Source organism: Colobus angolensis, unplaced genomic scaffold, assembly GCF_000951035.1.
Source record: "Colobus angolensis palliatus isolate OR3802 unplaced genomic scaffold, Cang.pa_1.0 Scaffold190, whole genome shotgun sequence".
NCBI classification, from domain to species: Eukaryota; Metazoa; Chordata; class Mammalia; order Primates; family Cercopithecidae; genus Colobus; species Colobus angolensis.
The window spans coordinates 1,368,990-1,389,679 of NW_012115044.1; the positions used below are offsets into that span (position 1 = coordinate 1,368,990).

General features: G+C 39.7%; 1 protein-coding gene and 1 long non-coding RNA gene across 6 annotated transcripts in view; one reads left to right on the forward strand and one right to left on the reverse strand.

The window, feature by feature from the left end:
- The window catches only part of ZBTB20 (zinc finger and BTB domain containing 20), an 816,082-nt gene that overhangs the window by 27,154 nt on the left and 768,238 nt on the right, over positions 1 to 20,690 (reverse strand). For 4 of the 5 annotated variants that reach the window (XM_011940601.1, XM_011940602.1, XM_011940603.1 and 1 more), the window contains one exon: positions 19,705 to 19,892. Coding sequence is in view for 1 of the 5 variants with exons in the window: in XM_011940600.1 (XP_011795990.1) it covers positions 19,705 to 19,892; positions 20,265 to 20,275 (199 nt within the window). In the remaining 4 variants the exon portion in view is untranslated. Of the gene's footprint in view, positions 1 to 19,704; positions 19,893 to 20,264; positions 20,429 to 20,690 lie in introns of all 5 variants that reach the window. The other variant, XM_011940600.1, reaches the window with a different exon arrangement.
- LOC105510711 overlaps positions 1 to 20,690 on the forward strand; it is a 42,398-nt gene that overhangs the window by 13,965 nt on the left and 7,743 nt on the right. Inside the window, exons 5-7 of the long non-coding RNA XR_001001599.1 lie at positions 6,202 to 6,385; positions 6,475 to 6,730; positions 15,272 to 15,314. This is a non-coding gene — a long non-coding RNA (uncharacterized LOC105510711). The remainder of the gene's footprint in view (positions 1 to 6,201; positions 6,386 to 6,474; positions 6,731 to 15,271; positions 15,315 to 20,690) is intronic.

A 20,690-nucleotide genomic window follows, 5' to 3' on the forward strand; every position in this document is an offset into this window, starting at 1 on the left:
TTTTTTTTTAGTAGAGATGGGGTTTCACTATTTCGGTCAGGCTGGTCTCAAACTCCTTATCTCGTGATCCGCCTGCTTCAGCCTCCCAAAGTGCTGGGATTACAGGCATGAGTCACACCACCCAGCCGATTTCTCTATGGACTTGAGCCATGATAGATAATTTTACTGAGGAGTAAAGACCTTCTATCCCAAAGCAACAGGGAAAAGCCAGGGAAAAAGGTAAATCTGTTTTGTTGGATGACTGGTGAAAATGGAAGCACTGAAGTGATTTGTGTGGGCTAGGTTCAGAGAGTAGCTGAAATTCATCTGTGTACCTCGGGTGATCCATTATAGAACCAGGCACAGGAAATCCTTAAAAAGAAAGAATAGGACATAAGTTCCTTTTTAGCTTACACTGAGATGAAGAATAAGTGCTGTCAGATAGAACTCAAAACCTTGGGTGGTTCTGGTAAATAAGTAAAGTAGAAGGCATACTTTGTAATTATTTTAATCACAAGTAGGCATTTTATCTTTATTATATCTTTATATATTCTTTTGTATAATATTTATTATATTATTTACATATTATCAAAAAAGTCATTGAGCTATAGAGGTCTCCTATAGCTATAGTTAACATTCAAATTATCTGATCTCACTTCACTGATTTGGTTGGATCTGATTTTCTCTAAAATAAAATCTCTGTGCTAATCCAAAAGGTTGGCCATTTTGTTTTCCTGTGTGTGGATTACATTCATTTTTACTTCTCTTCTGAATTTTTCTGCAGTTCTTCAGTTACTGTGGTTTCTCTCCTCACCAAGTCATCATTTCCATGAACCTTATTCAAACTTCTTCCTTCTCTGTGAAGCCTTCTGTGATTACTAGAGTTCATCCTGAATTCTCTTTTCTTGGTTTCCACTGGTTGGTGAGGTAATAAACTGAGACATTAATTTTTGGCTTGTTCTCACCAAATAAGAAAAGTTTCCTAATGAGAAGGTAGCTTCCCCTTCCTCCACCTGTAGGAAAGAACGCCAGGTTTTTGTATGCTTTATAGGCTCCTTTGCCTGAGGGAGTTGTGGTTTCAGAGCCCATTAAGCCCTAAAGAAGAAACCTTAAAGAGTTTTCTTTACTAATCTCTGTTCTCTAAAATGAATTATTAACCTGGGCCCCTTCTGGGGTAAGGAGAGTGAGGTTGATTGATGCTTTGGAGTTAGAGAATTGGATAGCACTACTGGAGAGAAAAACAATCAATTTTCCCTCAAATGGGGAAGGTAGCAAGGTCTCTACTTGCATACAGCTCCAGTTGGGGTAACTGCTTGGCACACTTCTGGAGGCTGGACATAAAAAGGCACTGCTTTGAGAGGAGCAGTGATCATCTGAGGGCTGGGCCAATGGTCAACAGCAAGGACCACTGTGGAGGGCATCTGTAAACCCAGCTAGTGCAGTAGTGCTGGCAGTCAGAAGGACCAGGCTCAATGGCATCTTTGTGGGGTAGTCAAGCAATGTCAATGATGCAGACCATCATGGACTAAGGAATTAGATTTCATGAGTCTTGTACCAATCTAGGGATGAGAAGGGAGCCCCAAAACTTAGCTGTATTTCTTGCTAATTTGGTGACAGGGGCCTCAGGTTTAATTTTCTTTAGAAAAATAAGGGAGTTTTTTGTACCTGGATGTTGAGGAGTGTTGGGGAAGTTCATCTGAATTTCCTATACATGTAGCACCTAAGTTAGTTCTTACCAATATATTATTGTCTGTTCTCTTTCTTTTTTCATTTGTGTCTGTCTCATCTCTCTAAGACTCCAAGCCTCCCAAAGGCTAGTATCTTGACTTGTTATAACCACAACTACAATGACAACTACAAATATATAACTGGATCCCTCGTTGTGCCCAGCATGTTTCTTTATAATGTGTGGGTTCTATGTGAGTGCTTGTTTGGTCAGCTCTTCACTACACTTCACAAACATATTGACGATAAGTGGGAATCTCAGGCTGCAGATTTACTCTGAGATATGTCTATGTGGTATGGTCCCGAGAGGGCTTTCCCACCCCTGAAGTTCTGTGTAATGCTCTTCTTCTTGTCCTTTATTTCCCTACCTACCCACAGTTCTATTTTCAATATGAATTTAAAGTCCAAGCAATTGTTTTATGTGTTCACTGAATTGCCCACAAACTCTGCTCATTCATTTATGATTTCTGACACATGCCATGCTGTCTCTATCTCCTTGATTCCATTTCCCCAGAGAGACAGCTCACTGGGTCCCCCTGTCAACAGAGGATTCAGAACCCAAAGCTAAGCCATACTTTGTAACAAAAAATAAGAAGAGATAACCAATCTATGATGTGATAGAAAAATGATCAGGCCAAACTCCGATCCCTTTTGCTTAAGTTAGGGAAGCTAACCTGCTTGGTAACAGATGTTACTGAAATACCTATCAATCAGCATTGATAACAGGATATTTATATGTACAATAACAGTAGTGTCAAGGATTGTTTAGAATATTTTCTCTTGGTGGCCACTGGGTGTCCTCATTTACAAAGTAAATATGCAATATTTAGTGAAGGTCACTGGAGAGAACAAAAGACACTAGTTTTCTTTTTGGCCCTTCACATACTGGGGATAAATTTATTGCTGAACTCACAACCAGGTTATATATTAGTACAGTTTAAAAACCTTCAGGTCAAACTGTTAAAGTTTATAACCAAGAGTAACTTATTCAGGGTCCACACATGAATTTAAAAGGCTGTTTCCTCAACAGAGGGGACTGTGATCAGCTATTAGAATGAGCCCTTATTCATTTGAAAATTGGCATGGGATTTTGACTATCTGCCGAGAGAGCCAGCAGAGAGGAGCAGAGAAGGTCTTAATTTATTCTTGAAAGAAAAGAGAACACCAAATATCTCCATGGGATATTTGTTAGATTCTGTTTTTATCTCACCTTTTCTGAAAACTAATTAAAAATAATAATGAGAAAGATAAAATATGTCCTTTGCCTAGGAAACCTGAAATAATGTGAAAAACATTACAATGAGCTGGGTCAGTATACTGATTATCAAACATTTCACATTTGAAGACAAAGAATTAAATTATTCCTTTGTGAACCTGTTATCCCACCTGTAAAGTGAAGGTGTGTATGCTTCACAGGGATGTTGTAGGGACAAATAGAATATGAGGCACATAAGGTTTCTAGGAAGAGAAACTGTACATGAGATAGATTTAGGGCATTACTAATATCCTAATTGTGGCTGAGTCACCGTTGTGTATGACTTGTTCCTGCTGGAAGACAGGAGTCAAGGCCAGAGCTCACACAGCCAACAAATATGTACTGATTTGCTGCTCGCAGGCACTGAGTGTGACACACCGCTCAGCAATCACTTAGAGCTCCCTAAAGTGGTATTTTGCATTTCTAGGATTGTCATTGTCTCTTAAATTTATACTTATATACATAATTGATGAGGTTCTTCCCTTGCATGGAAAAAAGAATTTCTGCCTTCCTCCAATTCAAGATACAGGCCTACTATTGAACATATAATAATATAAGGCCTTCAAATGTCATACCTAGCCAATTAGCTAATCCTTCCCCAAAATAAACTTTACTGTAATATTTTTTTCACTAGCATACATCCCCAGCTTAATTATTATTCTCTGGCATGTTATTTCAGTACATAAATTATCAATATGATTTTGTGTTAAAACCAACAATTTGACCAGGCATGGTGGCTCACACCTGTAATCCCAGAACTTTGGGAGGCTGAGGTAGGTGAATCACTTAAGTACAGGAGCTTGAGACCAGCCTAGCCAACATGGTGAAACCTCGTCTCTTCTAAAATACAAAATTAGCTGGGCATGGTGGCGCATGCCTGTAATTCGAGCTACTCAGGAGGCTGAGGCAGGAGAATCACTTGAACCCTGGAGGCGAAGGTTGCAGTGAGCTGAGATCATGTCACTGCACTCCAGCCTAGGCAACAGAGTGAGATTCTGTCTCAAACAAACAAACAAAAAACCCCCAACAATTTTTACAAACAATACCAGGGAAGCTAGGAAGCTCTATGAGTTATTCGCTGCCTTTCAGAGATGTTTGATTGTCTTACTAGTCAAGCTTAACAGCCTTTTCTGTTTTTAAAGGACCACCATGCATGCCTCTAGTACAGCAATCTCTAACACTTAATCAACAGTTAAATCTACAGCAATACACAATAGCCAGGTCACTTTCACCCTGAGATTATACTAAAGGCTCACAATATACTCAGAGTGTATGGAAACGTGTCTCATTTCTTCTAAAGATCCTTAAATTCCTTGCCTTTATAGTATTATCCAACTCATTAATTAGTAGACTCATTTTTCAACGACTGTAACCCCACAGATATGTATCTGCAGAGCCCTCCTGATTGTATTTTTACCCTTGGCCTTTTCTTCTTTTAGTTTCATCAGTGTGCACCTGCAATTTCACTTTTAGAACTTCTCCAGGCTCGGTGGCTGAACACCACACAGCACAGGCTTTATCTGATGTGCTGGCGCCTGGTGTGGTCTAAGACACACTGGTGTTTTGTTCTTGAAGTACAGGACTGATGTTCTGAAACCTAGACTCTAACACAAAGGAGATCATTAGCTCATTTTAAGTGTCTCTTTTCTTCCCTCCCAGCCTCCTCCTACCCACCCCAAAACTTCCTTAGTCCTAAGCACTGGGAGCAGATGGCAACCATATTCCAAGCTGAGTATACACAAAATAGTGCCATGGAGAACAGAGTGGCTTCAAAGTTAGCCTTTCTATTCAAGTGGGATGGCGGGGACTTCTGGAGGAGTGAACTCATCTCTCATTCATTTAATCCTCTATTCATTCAGCCAGGAATTTGTTTTCCTACACATCCTTCTACTGTCCAGCCAGTTGAGGGAGGGTGGGCATGAAGCAACTCTCTTGAGGGCCCTTCCAGCAGGAGGGCACTAAGATTCCTATGCCAAGCTCTTGTTTCCCTGGGCCAGCTCTGCCTGCTGCTGATCAAATCATGCCATTCCCATAAGAGGAGCTTGGGAACACAGTGTGTGGGGGGTGGATTTCTCAAGAACTGTCTCCTTGCTAGACTGACAGTCACATGCTGTATTCCCTAGACAAAGATTAGACCCAGGAAAAGGATGAAACAAGGAGGAGGATGTGGGGTTGCAGAAAACTGTGCAGGATGTTACAGCAACGGGAGGTGGGAGTGGGAAAACCTTTCCTTTTTGTTGTTTCAAGGTTTGCTAGAGCTTTTGCCTAATCATCTGTTTGAGCATCTTGAAAATAAGTATCTATTTCCATGATATCTATCAAAAACAGGCATCAGATTATACCACAAAGTTGACCTGCCATATTGCTATTAGAATTAAAACATGTAGCAGCCTACATTCAAAAGAAAGCTTTTCTGTTTCCCCAGCATAAAAAGCAGAGGGTATTTGTGATACACTGTGTTTTGTAGGTCTGCTAAATGAAAAAAATCATCCAGTAAAAAATTAGTACCTATATTTTCACAAACGGGCAAAATGCTTCCAAATGCACTACACCATTCTTTTCGCTTCATTCTCTCTACCACATTCACGTATTCATTCAACAAACATTTGCTAAGCACCTACCCCTACTCTGTGTAAGCACTTTGCTGGGTGCTAGGGATTCGGCACCAGACAAGGTAAACAAGATTCTGCCCTCCTGAATTCTGTCACCTGGCCAAAACATTTAACAAGTACACTGCTAGAATGTTATTTGAGGAAAAGGAATAATTCATCTTACCTAGTATTTCTTCTGAATCTTTCTTAAACATATTTCTTGAAGGTCCAGACTCCTTTAACTAAGAAGTTCTATCTTAAATCTTTCTCTTTCCATTGTTATATTCATTCCTTTCTTGGCTACAATGTTGAGAGTTCAGATTGCAACTGCTATCATTTCTGGGGGGAATGGGGGTGGGACTGTAACCCTGAGAATCCTTGCTTTTCAAACTACACATATATTTTCTCTGTAAATATTGTACCATCTAATTTGCGTCTTTGGATTTTGTTGATTAGCCATCAACATGTGATTTAAGGAATACTGCATATGAGATGCAGAAATCATGACTCAGTAAGTTATTATTTTAAAGCTCTATTTTGGGATTTATACAGACTTGTGTACAGTCTAGTTTGGCTTTCAATCTAATCTGCAACTATTACTAGGCGGGCTTGTAGATCAAGTTCCATATCCATGTCTCTGGAATTCTACAGTGAAGCACAAGTGCTCAGGAGTTAAGAGAAGCAAACGTCCGAAATTATCTCCACGCAGTACCAAAAACTGTGGGCATCACGGGATGGGGAAAACTTACCAGGTATAATGAGCCAGTGACTGTTACTGAATTTCTTAAGATTATACTTTTCCCAACTACTGCAGACTGCTTCAGAATAGAAGAAGGTGAGTAAGCAGGGTGATTACAAGCAATCCTCCTCAGAAGTGAAACTCATTTACTCTTCTAAGTTTACCTCTATTTTAAATTATTTCAGACAAATCTCAAGCCATCAAGCCGACTGACTTTCAAAAAAATAAAAGATGCATTTCTTTACTTGCTAAGTATTTGTCTCTGCAAAGGGCTCTCTGATACGGTAGCACAGAAGTTTGCACATTCTAAGGATCTGATGTTTTGCCCTCTTCGGGCATCCCGGCTGGAAGGAGCTACGGTGAAAGGGCACCTAAAGTGAATGGACAGATTGCAGATGGGTGCACATAGGAAAATGTGCAGATCCTATAATGTATTCTGAGGTAAGACAGCACACAAATCCATTCCCTATAATTTGAAAATCTCTCCTCTTTTTTTATTTTTTTTGAGACAGGGTCTCACTCTGTCACCCAGAGTGGAATGCAGTGGGATGATCATGGCTCACTGTAGCCTTGACTTGCTGGGCTCCGGTGATTCTCCCACCTCAACCTCTGAAGTAGCTGGACTACAAGTGTACACCAATATGCCCTGCTAATTGTTTTGTAGAGACGGGGTTTCACTATGTTGCTTACGCTGGTCTCGAACTCCTGGGCTCAAGCAATAAATCCACATTGGCCTCCCAAAGTGTTGGGATTACAGGTGTGAGCCAACACGCACAGCCTGAAAATCTCTCATTGACTAGAATGCACTTGAAGACAAGAAGGAACTTAATAGGTTAACAGTAGAATGTAATGCTATAATGTTAATAATACTCTAACCCTTCCCTATATCAAGAGGACCACATTCAGAGAGATTTGACACTTCTTTCAGCCCCAGTTTCCTTGTCTGTAAATGGGGTGTTTCTTAAGAATAAGATTATGCATATTAGTCCTCTTTCATTTTTAGAAAAAAAAATACAAATGGGGGAATAAAAGAAGGCAAAAAGATAATGGAGAAGCGTCCCAGTCTACTCAGGCCTGAATCCAAGAAGGGACAAGAAAAGGGGCACTGGCTTTTCTTGAAGTGAAGGAGGTAATTGTTCTACAGACAGTCTCCTCCCACAGAACTAGGGCTTTTCAGCATCAGTCACTCTCAGGGGGAAAGGATAGGGACCTGCAACAACTCTCATTTAGGCTGCATCAATTTTAGTTCATATTACTATTTTCAAACACTTAAAACTGTAGCTGACACTCAAATTCCTGGAGTGCTGGCTGTTTTTCTGGTGCTGCTTTAAGGGCTTTACATATAGTTTTCCATCGAATCCTTCTAATAACCCTATGAGATGGATACTATTTTTATTCTCATTATGCAATTATGCACATGAGGAAATGGAAACATAGGGAGGTTAATTAAAGGCACATAAAATGTATTCATAGGCTGAAGTTCATGTTAAAAAGAGCAAATAACTAGACCATGGGGGTGAGAAAATATTTTCTGAATATTGGAAAATAACACATAGCCCCAATGTTAGTCCATTATCAACATGTTCAAGAAATAGCTTTAGCAGTCTGTTATCATACCTGCCCCTGCCCTGAAGGCATGTGGGAGGCCATCAGGAGCCATTCTGCATTGGGTTGTTCACAGGGACCGCTCCTCCTTGCTTCTTAGTTCACTCTGGGGGGCCAGGGTGCAAATTCTGATTAGGATAGGTCCTGGGGAAGTGGCTTTTTCCTTCTTTTAGTTCTCTGACCCCAGTGTAACAAAATCTTTAAACCTGTGTCCCAGAACAACACACAGGAAAAAATATGAAGCTCTAAAAGAAAGGCCTAGTCATGGTACCAGTGGAGTCTAAGACCTTCAGGTCAAGAACTCCTGCTCTGGAGCAGGGCTGGGAGTGGGGGCACGCTTTGCCCGTATCACTGCCCAGTGAAATCAGGCCTGCTTTGCAGTGCCTGTTAGCATGTCAACCCAGGATTACTTAGGCCACTTCAGGAATCCCAGGATCTAGTCACCCATCTGGGACCTTTAGGTCAGGAATAAAATGGAATGGGCCAGATTTCTGAGCGTTTTCTAAAAACTGGAAAAATTGCATTCAGGCCTACATGTAAACAGCTATAGTATTTCCCTGAGAAAATGACATGTATCCTTTCCCCTGGGGTTAACTTTTAAAAGTTTTAGTTCAGAATTTGTATGTGTCTTTTCCATTAGACACAGAGTTATCTCTTGTAGTTCAAACTTATATGCACTTTTCTTTCATTATCTCCTTTACATCTAAATACCTGGTTAAGATATGAGGCAAAGAGATAATCAGTGATTACATAGGAAAGAAAGTGATTACAGCAAAAAATTTAATGACAAAGTTAATTCAGTTATTGCTTCTTGAAATTCTTTGTGTAGTACTCTACATGCCACACTAAGCTTTCTTAAAAATTCTGTACTCTTTGGTCTAATATCTTTTTATAAAACTGATAACCTAACCAAGCTAAAACTAGTGAGAATAAATAAGTAGGAGGAAACTCATTTTTAGAACTGGAGAGGAAAGGAAAAAACTCCTCAAGGTTGATTTTGACATCAACTATAAATTCATTTGGCCTTGTGAAATTATAAAGACTCATGTGCAAAATTCTTCCATGTGGTTGTTTATATAATTTTCAGTAGTGACAACATAATCTCCTTATTTAGTTTTACAGGTAATTTAATAGTAGAACAAAGTATCATTTGATTCAGTTGGTTCCAGATCACCATCCTAAAGTAAAAGTATATCAGATACTTTGTGAACAGGTGCGATTGGTCTTTGGAATGTCTTGGACCATCACAGAAAGCAGCATACTTTAAGTAAACAAATTGAAACCCACCCTCCTACAAATAATGAATTTGAGGATGTCTCATGACAGTGAAGGAGGACTTGAGAACAACACATAGATTTGTTATTAGTAATTACAGAGTTATCGGAATTGGGCATATCATGAAAGTAGTACACAGAACATGGCTTTTAAAGAATTACGCTTTGTCATTTTAAAAACCATTATTTTTAAAAATTGTTTTAAAAATTGTTAGGATAATTTAAATGTTCAAAGTATATGACACCTATCCTCTGCTTAGTGTTCAGAGATTACTGAGGGTAAGGAACTGAGTGAATATTTGTGAAGTAATAATTCTTGCAAAACATTGTTTCTCAATAAAAAGAAGAGAAAGCAACGTTGAGAAGTAGAGAAAGAACCAGTATAATATAATTACTGCTGCACTGGGCTTGGGTAGTGCCTTCAAATTCCTTTCGCATATATTTACCATTCCAGTTGCCCTGTGAAATGGAAGATCTAATTCCCTCTCACCTTGCCTATTTAATTGCAGAGTCTCCCTTAACACTGGTTTTTCTCAGTCTATAATGGGCTAGGAATTCTTGTATCATAAAAATATTCATTACTCCACTTTTGAGTTACTTATTCATTATTTCTTTTTAAAACATTAAAAGTTTTTAAAAAAGTACTTTGTAATAGTTGCTTTCCCATTTATCCTATGTTTGCTCTTGAACCCCTCTTTATGGTATTTTTTGTGACACATCTGATTCTGCTTTCTTGACAACAATCAGGCTAGTAATCCCAAAACCCAACGTAATCTTTTCCTAGGTCTCTCCCCCTCATTGGTGTCTGTGGCACCTGATACTGACCGCTGACCCTTCCTCTCTCTGATGGTTTCTCTGCACTATCCTGGTTTGTCTCCTATCTCTTAGACCCCTCTTTTCTTTTCCTCTATTTATGCATTCTTCATTCTCTTGCTTATCACTCATGTAAATATTTCCCAAGGTTTTCTTTTCCCTTTTTCTCTCAACAAAGACCTTTTGAAGTTTACTCCCATATCTATGGATTATAGTGTGGCCTTTTAGCCAAAGGGTTTGCTAGTCCTAATCTCAAGCATTCCTGCTGTGCCCCAGGACCCTGTTTGTAACTCAGTGTTAGTTGTCTCCACTGGGAACACCTGTGGTAGCTCATACTCAGCACTATATAAAATGGAACTCTATTCGATTCCTTTAAATGCTTTTCATCTTTCCTTGATATCTTGGAGTTATCTTTGATAATTGCCTTTGTTGTAACTAGCACTCAGCTCCCAGAGCTGTCTACCCTCATCCACAATATCTGTTGCACCTGGATCCTCCCCATTCCTCCTGTTACCGCCCCCTTCAGGTCACCAATAGTATGAAACACTGACAGCGCTGTCTGGACCCTCTCCTTCCTCCAGTTGCTCCTTCTTACATCCAGGCTGCCAAATCAGATCTTCCCAAAGTCTTGCTCATGGCAGGCCCCACTTAATACCCTTCCACAGCTCTGCAGCAGAGTGCAAATCCCTCATACCTAGTCCTAATGCTTCATTTCCAGTCTTTCAAAAGAGCTCAAAGGGAGCCATCTCTAATAAACCTAACTAGATATTATTGTTACCTAGATTAAAATAGACTTTACAAACTTTCTAAATTCTCAGATGCTCGTGATGTGAGGACATGTATTGTTTTAAGATTCTTGGTGGCGGTGTCTGTTTTTCTCCACCTTTGTGTCCGCACAGAACTCACTGTAGTGACAGGCACAAAAGATATATTCTATACATACTCACTGAGTGAGTGAATCAATGCTCTGGTGGGTCTGTGTGTATGGTGACATATCTTTAACCACTCTGCATGGAAGTTGTGAATGTTATTTGATCTTCTTTACAAGACTCTAAGTCTCGGAGCCTAGGGCTCCAGTTTATACAACTGCATCCTGCACAATACTTAGCCTGTGGTCCTCCACATTGAAAGCATCCACTATATTGATGGATGAACAGTGCTGACTCTCTTCTGTTCAGAAAACATAAGTTTTTCCAGAAGCAGACTTAGTAACAGGCAGCATAAATGGTGGGAGAAAGAGCAGGGTTCTGTTTCTGACTCTGTCACTCATTATGCTGGGAAACTTTTGTTATGACACTTGCATTATTTGGGCCTCAGTTTTCTCATGTGTACAATAGTGGGTACAGACCAGGTAACCTTTAATCTTGCAGTGCTGATAAAAAGTTACAACTGGTACACATTCCTCAGCGAGAAAAAATGATTCAGAGGCAGAAGAAAAGCAAAAAAGAAACTGCCCCCCATAAAAAAAAAAAATTCTGCTGATGAAGTAATAAGGTACGTGATTATGGTACCTAGTGTGAGGTGACTGGTGGAAAGATTCAACTTGAAATTTCCTTAAAGCAAGAAGTCCTTAAAGAATCCTCATGCCTGCTCTCAGTCAATCCTACATATTCCAACTCTAAGGGCAGTAGTGCATGTGGCCTCTTTTATTGTAACTAAGGATGTGAGAAGTCTTCACAGATATGGAGAAGCACTAATTTTATATAATGAAATTTGCCATGAGCAGAGGAAGCACACACAAAACTGTCACTAGCAGCTGTAGATAAGAATTAAAGATGTATTGCTGCATGGGATGAGATGGCAAGATGAAGAACAGAACCCTGAAAATCAGCAATGGGCCCTAACAATTACATGTAGACAATCATACCTATGCACTGTTTGGGAGAGCAATATGACACAGTGTAACTTAAGCCAATGGGCATTGAGACCAGACTTGTCAAGGGACCTGGGAGGATTTCATAAGAGGACAGACTGTTAGAGTCTGGAGGGGCGACAAGTCGATGACACAGTTCCAGCATGACACCTGTAGGTAACTCTGGCTCCATGAATGAACTTCTCTCAATAATTAGTTATTCTGAGCCAGGTGTGGTGGCTCATACCTGTAATCCCAGCACTTTGGCAGGCCGAGGCAGATGGATCGCTTGAGCTCAGGATTCGAGAGCAACCTGGGCAACATGATAAAACCTCATCTCTACAAAACAAACAAACAAACAAACCCCAAAAAACTAGCTGGATGTGGTGGCACGCATCTGTGCTCCCAGCTACTCAGAAGGCTGGGTGGGAGGATTGCTTGAGCCCGGGAGGCAGAAGTGGCAGTGAGCTGAGATTGCACCACTGTACTCCAGCCTGGGCAACAGAGCCAGACCCTGCTTAAACAAAAAAGAAAAAGAAAAAGAAAATTTATTTTGTGATTTACTGATCAAAATCATCATTAGGACCTTCAGAATACTTTTTTTTTTCTTGAGACGGAGTCTTGCTCTGTCACCAGGCTAGAGTGCAGTGATGCGATCTCAGCTCACTGCAACCTCCACCTCCCGGGTTCAAGCAGTTCTACCTTAGCCTCCCAAGTAGCTGGGACTAGAGGCATGTGCCACCACACCAAGCTAATTTTTCTGTTTTTAGTAGAGACAGGGTTTCACCATTTGGTCAGGATGGTCTCGATCTCTCGACCTCATGATCTGACCACCTTGTCTCCCAAAGTGCAGGGATCACAGGTGTGAGCCACAACGCCTGGCCCCTCGGAATACTTTCTTACTTCGACTGGCTATGTGGAAGGAAGGGTGCTTTTGCCTATTAGAAAATAAGTAGGTGTCTTGCTTTATTATATATTTGGAAAGCAAATGTCTCTAAAATGGACATAGGATTTAGCTGAGCTGAATTATAACAACAGACAATGTTACCCAAAAACAAATTTTCCCATGATTAATATGAGGCAAAGAATAAGAAGGCCTCAGTGTTATAACTGAACTGTTCTGTTTTCTGAAAACTCTGCGCTCTCTTTGTGCCTCTATGGTTTTGCTTCTTTCTGTTCCTTCTGCCTGGAATGCCATTACTTCTGCCTTCTATTTTACAAATGCCCACTCTTTTATGATCCAGTTTAATGTCATTTTTGGTGTGGAGCTCTTTCCACTGCAACAGGCTCTTTCCTCGGGGGCTCTGTAGCATTTTGTGCATACTGGAACACTTTAATTCTGCATTTGTATTTACCCCGTTATGTTCCAAAATGTGGGGATGGGGTCTTATTTCTATCTTCATCCCTAATCTTAGCTGAGGACTTGGTGCAGAAGGAGGATCTGATAACGTTTCATCAATGACTGAATTAATGACTAAAGGAATGAACGAATGACTACCAGAAATTAGTGCATTAAGTGACTATGGGAGAAATCCAATTAAATTGGTATTGTAGGGAAATAACAAGTTTTGTAAAAAGAAGGCAAATTTTAAAGATAGAGGTAGATTTAGATACAAAGTTTCAAGACCTGTGCTTTTTAAAAATAAGTGTGTCCCCAAATATACAAAGTGGAAACTCTGGGAAATTAGAGCAAATAAAAAAAACGAACTGGCCTTCCAATGTGTAAGTGCTGAACTAAGCACTAAAATCTCTAAATAAAGGGTATAAAAGGTAACGAAAACATTCCAAAGAGATTATATATCAACGAACTAAGAGGCAGAAAGGTGACTTTTTAAAAAGGGAAAGACTATCTTTGATGACATGAAATCCACATTTAACAGATTACTTGGCAATGAAATGGCAGAAAAACAGTTTAAATGAAAAGATAAATCTATAATTCTTTACAGAACATAGAATAAAGCAGAATGCAGAACACTCTGGGGGCAACGAGAGCATTTAGTTATACCAAAGATGCTCTATCACTGCTTAACTGATATGGAATTTATTAGAAAATTAATAACAAGCCATTGGATAGTGACTGTCTGTGGTTGTTATTCCATTCCATTTTGGCTATATTTTCTCTGCAAATTAGTGTGACCCTAAAATGTTTTCAGGATTGTCCAACTTGTCCTAAATTCCATAAATAAACTCTTTCAGAGGATGCTGTTTTTTGCCATGTCTCTATTACGGTTCTTCACAGATGGACCATTTTTGTCCTTCCAAAGTCTAAGAATAACTCTTTCAGTTATCAAGACATACCAAAATCCAGTTCAGCTGCTCCTGTGGGATTCCAGTTAGTTTAGACACATCTGCTGAGATACATGCATTTGAATCCAAATGAAGCTTTTGTTTGATTATACATTTTGAACATTTATGGAGGTTTTCTGGGGCCAAAATGTTTTTCATTTTTTGGCACACCAAACAGAGATCTTCAGTTATAAACACTGCCTTCTGAGCACCTCCAACAGAAATCCAATCTTTTCATGTGAACAGGTGCCTCAGGAAGTTTTTGGAAGGGTTTACACTGAATCAGCTTTCCGATTGGAAACTTTCTGAACATGCAGTCAAATTTGCCAGAGACCTTCAAACTTGCTTGAGCAGTTTTCACTCATACAGACATACATTCACACATAGAGACAGCCCAAGTAAAAGCAAATCAGAGCCCTGTAAAACTGAAGTATGTTTCTAAAAGGTTAAATATCATATGCAACCAAACTGAACAAAAAGAAATACACAGCAGGAGACAGAATGAACAGATAGCAAGAGGTTCTTCATTGAACATGTCTCCCTTAAAGCCTTACCTAGAGTTTAAGCTATACATCCGTTCAGAAAAGTTTTTTTAATCTCATTTGGTTTCATATATATACTCTTTTAAACACAGCACCATAGAGTATTGCTACTAACTCCTTTCACTCACAAACCCGTTCAAACAGTTATTTTGAAACACTTTCCTCTCTAACACAAATGGGTAAACCAGATTTAAATGTAAAGGAAGAAGCAAAATTACTCTTTAAGTCAGAGGTTCCTTAGCAAAGTCCTCATCTTACCTGATTTCCTATAACTTTTACTTTCCAGTTTGAATAGAGCATAGACTAAAAAGTTGTTATAGAGTAAAACAACTTTTTAAGCCTTATGCCTATAAGTTTTTGCAGAGTAAAATCACTCCCCCAGTGGGCATGCCTGGAATTCAAGAGGAAATCTGCTTTCAAGTTGTTCTTATGGCCCCGAACCAGATGCTGTAAGGTGGCCAGAAACCTTTGTCTACACCCACTTAGCAGATTTCTGGCTCGTTATCAGGGAATAAAAGGTTTATTCGCAGAAATGAATAATTTCCTTCAAAATATCCCTTACCCTATTTACATGCTCGCATATTCCTTCCATTTTGTTTTCCCCCTACAGCTTTACTAAGGGAATTAATTATCTGGAAGAACGGGAACATACAGTAAGTACATCTGAGTTACAGGATGAGACACAGTATGTCATCTATTAGGCCTGGCTAAGACCAGCAGCTGATGCTAAATGGGAAGGAACATGCACCAAATGTTTTTTAATCACAAAGTTAGTAATTAATTGCTCTTTAAAATACATTTTATGCTTCTTTCTGTCTGTGTACATGAAATGCACATTTATTACATGCCAAAAATTACAACATTATGGTTTAAATGTGACTGGCACGGAAGTCCGGAAATCAGAGCTAATGTTCCCACAGCAACTTTAATTCTGTCCGTGTGCACATGTAGAGCTATAATAGTCTTCCGTTTCAGGATAATACGTATAGATGGTTTTGGGAGGGAAGCTAAAGACCCATATCCTCAACTGTAGTTACAGGAAAAAATCAAAGGATAAAAGCTGTGCTCCTTTCCACATACATGGATAAAAACAATGTCCCCACACCCAGTGTTGTGTAATCAGGGAATGAAAGAATCTGCTGTGATGCCAGCACTCAAGGGGACAGTTTCTGTTGCTGTGGGAACCTGAACTTTGCATTTCCTGACTTTGGGGTAATTAAAATGTCAGCCTTAATGTGGCATTAATGGAGTTTGCCATAAAAATCCTCTGTTTTGTTCTCTAAAAAATTGCTTAAAAGTTCAAAATGAGCCAAATGTACCAAAAATTTTAATCACAGAGACTCGGGTGGGTGAAGCAAATGGTTGGGAGGGGGAGGCCAAGGAAGGCAGATGGCAAGAGTTGGAAAAAAAGGAAGAGCCCACTGGCCTCTGTGAGTGGCCAGCCCCAGCAAAGTGATGCTACAGAGCTAAAGTTAAACCCACCCACACAACAGTTTGGAAATGTGTAAAGGTTCAATGAAAAATAAATAAAAACTGTTCAAGCGTAAGTGCATCTTGGCAAGGACACAAAAAATGAGATAGTCTGATGAGGCCGGTGTAAAACATGGGAAGGTGAGTCACCACGGATATCAGCTTGCAACAAAAGAAAGACATCAGAATAGGTGGATCTACAGCAGAAGTAGGGAGGATGGCCACAGGGAGGAAAATCACTTCTTTCAATGGGATCCTTATTTGGGGGAAAACAAAATGGAAGAAATATGCAAGTAAAAGTTCTGGTCGCGTCTATCACATGTATATGACTGTGATGTGCTACAGCTTGATAGCTGTCAAGAAAGGTTTTTCATATGGAGAGCTTCGTCTGCTTTACTGACTTGGTTTAGTTCTGCTTAAGCATTTAAAGGGAGCACTTGGCTCAGCTCATACTCAGCCTGTTTAGTGGGGAACTGCTCTATCAAACACCTAGGGTGTTTTTTACCCTTCAGATTCCATAACTCATCTTAATGCCTTCCATTATCACCATGTGAATTTGCTTACCATTAGATTTTTAGCAATGGTAAAGAGATGATAAGCTAGGGGGTAATGGGGGAATACTGTTAAAAGGAAATTGTGTTAGTAGGTGCACTGCAAAGCAACATACATTTTAGCAGCAATATTAACCTCATCATCTCAAAACAGAAAGCATATCTCAACTGTATTTCTTCTTGTTTTGAATACTACTGGGATCTTTTGCCAAATTTGAAGAGGCTCAGGAAGTGAAATAGCCAACTGAGAATTTAGGGGGTCAGACTTGTCATCTTTGCTGGAAAATACAGCCCGTGTCCTTCATATGCAAAAAGGATGGTGGATTACCCAACCATGTCAGTTCATATGCAGAGCTGACTTTTCTTTTGTGGGGATGCTTTATCCATCATGTTTTACAACCCAGTCACCAATATGAGTAGTTGCACATTTTCAAGATGCCTGTTCAGAGCCAAGAATGCCATCTTTGGGCTCAGACCAGAGAATTCCAATAAGAAATGCTCTCACAATGAGAGTAAATCCATAAACACCCCTCGGTACCCAAATAAGTTAACCACAAGCGAGTCTTTCATCTACCTGGGTGTCAATTTTCTCAGTTTTCTCATCTGTAAATTGGGAAGGATCATACTGACAGGAAATGGGCATTAAAACATGACTAAGAATAATTTTGCTAAACACATGACAAATAAAAAGGTGCTATAAAAATTCAGGCATTTGTGAAAGCTTGGAACACTACACACTGGTGGAATGTTTCTGAAGTTAAAGAGACTAACAAGTCAAGGGCACTATTTTTAAATGCCCCAAATCTGTTAGTTCTAAATAGGAACTGAATATTTTACCTTAAAGAAATTAGGCTTTTAAATTAATCTATGGTAAGAATGACATTTGAAAGTAAAAAAAAAAAAAAAAAAAAAAAAAAATCCTCTTGAATGCAAGAAGAGCATCCAAAAATTTTAACAGCTTAAAATAAACCTTTTTCCTGTCTTCTCTCAAGCAATCTCCAAATGGACAGATTTCTGTGAATCTTTCCTAAAAACAATTTTCTTCTAAGTGTAGGCTCAAATCAGGACAAACTACAATCCAAATATATTTGGAGAAAAGTATAATCAATTTAAACAACAGGTTGGAACAGAGAAGACTTACACATCTTAATGGCAAAATCAAACTGTCTAAAAACAGCTGGAGATCAGGTTTCTCCTCCTGGTGTGTTCTTCCAACTGAACTCACATCCATTGGTTCCCCAGGGCCACCAAGTAGATGTATGGTGACACCACACTCGTGCTGTTCCTTAAACTTACTTCACGCGAATGCTAAGGCCTGGCCAGAGGATGCTTATGATAAAGCACAGTAAGTGAAGCCCAGTGCTTTTTCTATTCAGCAAAACATTCATTTTTGCTGCAACAGAAGACTTCTGGGCTAAGGCAATTCTATGTAATCCACACCCATAAGGTGCGGCAGAAAGCCAGGTAATGAAGACTTGCGTGGAAAAACTCCAGGCCCTTCACCACAGAAACAGGCGATTTTCCTGGTGGGAAGGGACAGTGTGCACATGCCTATTGGGCACTGTGCCATGGTACTTTCCAATTCTTTCTGTCATTACTATTACGCTGGAGATTGCCAGGCAAGAAGGTCCAAGGATGTGATGATTAGGACGGTCCTCAGGACACAGTCCCTGCTTCTGCCCCCTGGTTTCTCTACAGAAGCCGCAACTTTGACTGTTCAAATCACATAGGCCACAGCCACAGAGATTTGGCTCATGTTACTTCCCTTTTCATTTTTTAGTGACAGTTAGAATATGGTCTTAGCCCAACCTTAAGTAGAACAAGCTCTCTTCACCCCAACACTGTCCCCAGGTCATTTCCCTCTCTTTAGAGATTATCATGATGAAGCAAGTGGAGAATGGAATCTCCTGGACCAGTCTGTCTCTTGCCTTCTTTGCAGAATGTTACATTTGTTCTGTCAGAAGAATAACAATAAAAGATTTAGAATCTCATTTCCTAATAATTTTTGTCTTTGTGGACAAAATTTTATTTTTGAAATAAAACTCTGTGGGTCTTATGTTACTCATTTTAAAGAAGAATATGCCAGTTACTTGCATGTTACCAGACATCCTTTATGGAGATCAGTTCAGAAGAGTTGTTGGGCATCTTAAGACTAAAAGGAATATTCTTTTGGATTTGACTCCAGAGTTATTTCATTCCTTTCCATTGTCAACACACGTTTCTTTTTCTCTGAAGTATTGGGTTACATTTCAGAAAAAGAAAAAAATCTCCTAAACGTGATTTATCAACTTGCTTAAAATAGAACTAGAAGTGACTCCCAGATTAGTGGGAAGATGGCAAAAATAAACAGCAAAGAAGTGATTTCAATAGCGACGATCTCATTAAGCTGCCCATTTCCAAATTTAGCCCTTAGGCAGTTTTTTTAATTAAAAAATATTTTTAACCTGGATTCTCATTGGCTGTGTGAAGTCTGGGTGGCTTCTGAATTCTTGGAAGCCATTCTCTTTTCTTCTGTAAATTTATGCTATCCTTTAACCACTTCAAAATAAATTAAAAACTGGAAAGACAGAAATTCAGCCAAGCTACATGAGACTCCAATAACTAATGCAAATCTGATTTGTGTTATGTAATTTCAAAATGGATGTTTCCTTGTGTCTAACTGGCCTTCTGAGGTCCATGTTTGGTTGTTCAATTTAGTAATTATGGAAGTGCCATTATCCAGATCAAGAATAAATGAATACCAGCAACAAAACTTCTTTTTCTAAGTTAGTGCTACGAAAAGAACGTGGTTTATGTAATTAATTAGCCTTTTAAGGCCAAATGGCATGTCACCTGGCTTTTAAATATACTCTAGCTTTGAAAACATAGAGATGTTGGCTGAATGAAAATGGTGGCACGTTACTTTTGGCTGCCTGAGAAGACCAAATGCAAACGGCTTGCTCTGAAAGTAAAAAAGCCAGAACCCAGGGGAGAAGCACTACTCCGCACTGCGAAGACACCATCACCTTAGTGGTGTACTCACAATCAGATGACCCGGTGTGAGCGTGAGAGTTTGTCAGTGAATGTGTTGAGTGGATGATGGCTGGGTCTGGAGACAAAACAGCTTCAAAGTTCAGGCAGGGAAGGCCCGGCTTGGCGCTGGATCCACCCGGCTGAGTAATCTCATTCTCCTCAGATGCCTTCTGGTTTTCAGCTGTCTTGGGTTTCTTCCTGAAAATAAACAAAGGGCCCTTTGAAGGAACTGACTGCATATTTGGGAAAAGGCATTTTTAGAATCTGTTAAAGATAACTTGATTTTTTTTTTCTAAAGGGGGATGGGAGGGAGTCCAGTATGTCCCTTGTTTTAAAACAAGCTGATTCTTGTTTTTTTTCCCTCCAGTAATGGCCTAACTGGGAACACATGAAAGCATATGGGCCAAGCAAACAGCACCACATTTGGACTCTGTTGGCTGCATAAAAAGACCCTGTCCCAGAACTTTAGACAGCTTGAGCTACGTATGGCTGACATTATCCAAGAAAGCATCCCTCTTCCCCCCTTAGGAGTTTTAACATGGTCTGGAAAAATACTAGTGGAAGTTTTACCGTTCTAGCATTTGTCAGGAAGCTTAGAGACAGGACTCGTGGAGTAATGGGAGGAGCACTGGACTGGGAGTCAGGAGACTTGAGCTACGGTACTAGCTGTGCCTCTAACTTGCTGTGTGGCCTTGGGCACCTCACTTCACCTCTCTGGGCTTCAGTTTCCTCATCTGTAAAATAAAGGGCTTGGATTAGAAGGCCTTAAAGGTTCCTTCCAACTTTAAATTTCTACTCATGGAATACATTATGGAACATTCAACTTTCTTGCTCTTACTTAGATTTTATCTTAAATAAATTTCAATTCACAATTTAAATTTGCAGCCTGTACAGATGAGGGGGTAGTGATGGGAGGTTTCTGTTAGAGTAGCAAGTGAAAAGTGAAAAGAAGAGCTTAGATTCTAGTAGCTGAAGACAGAAGGTGTCATGCAGAGA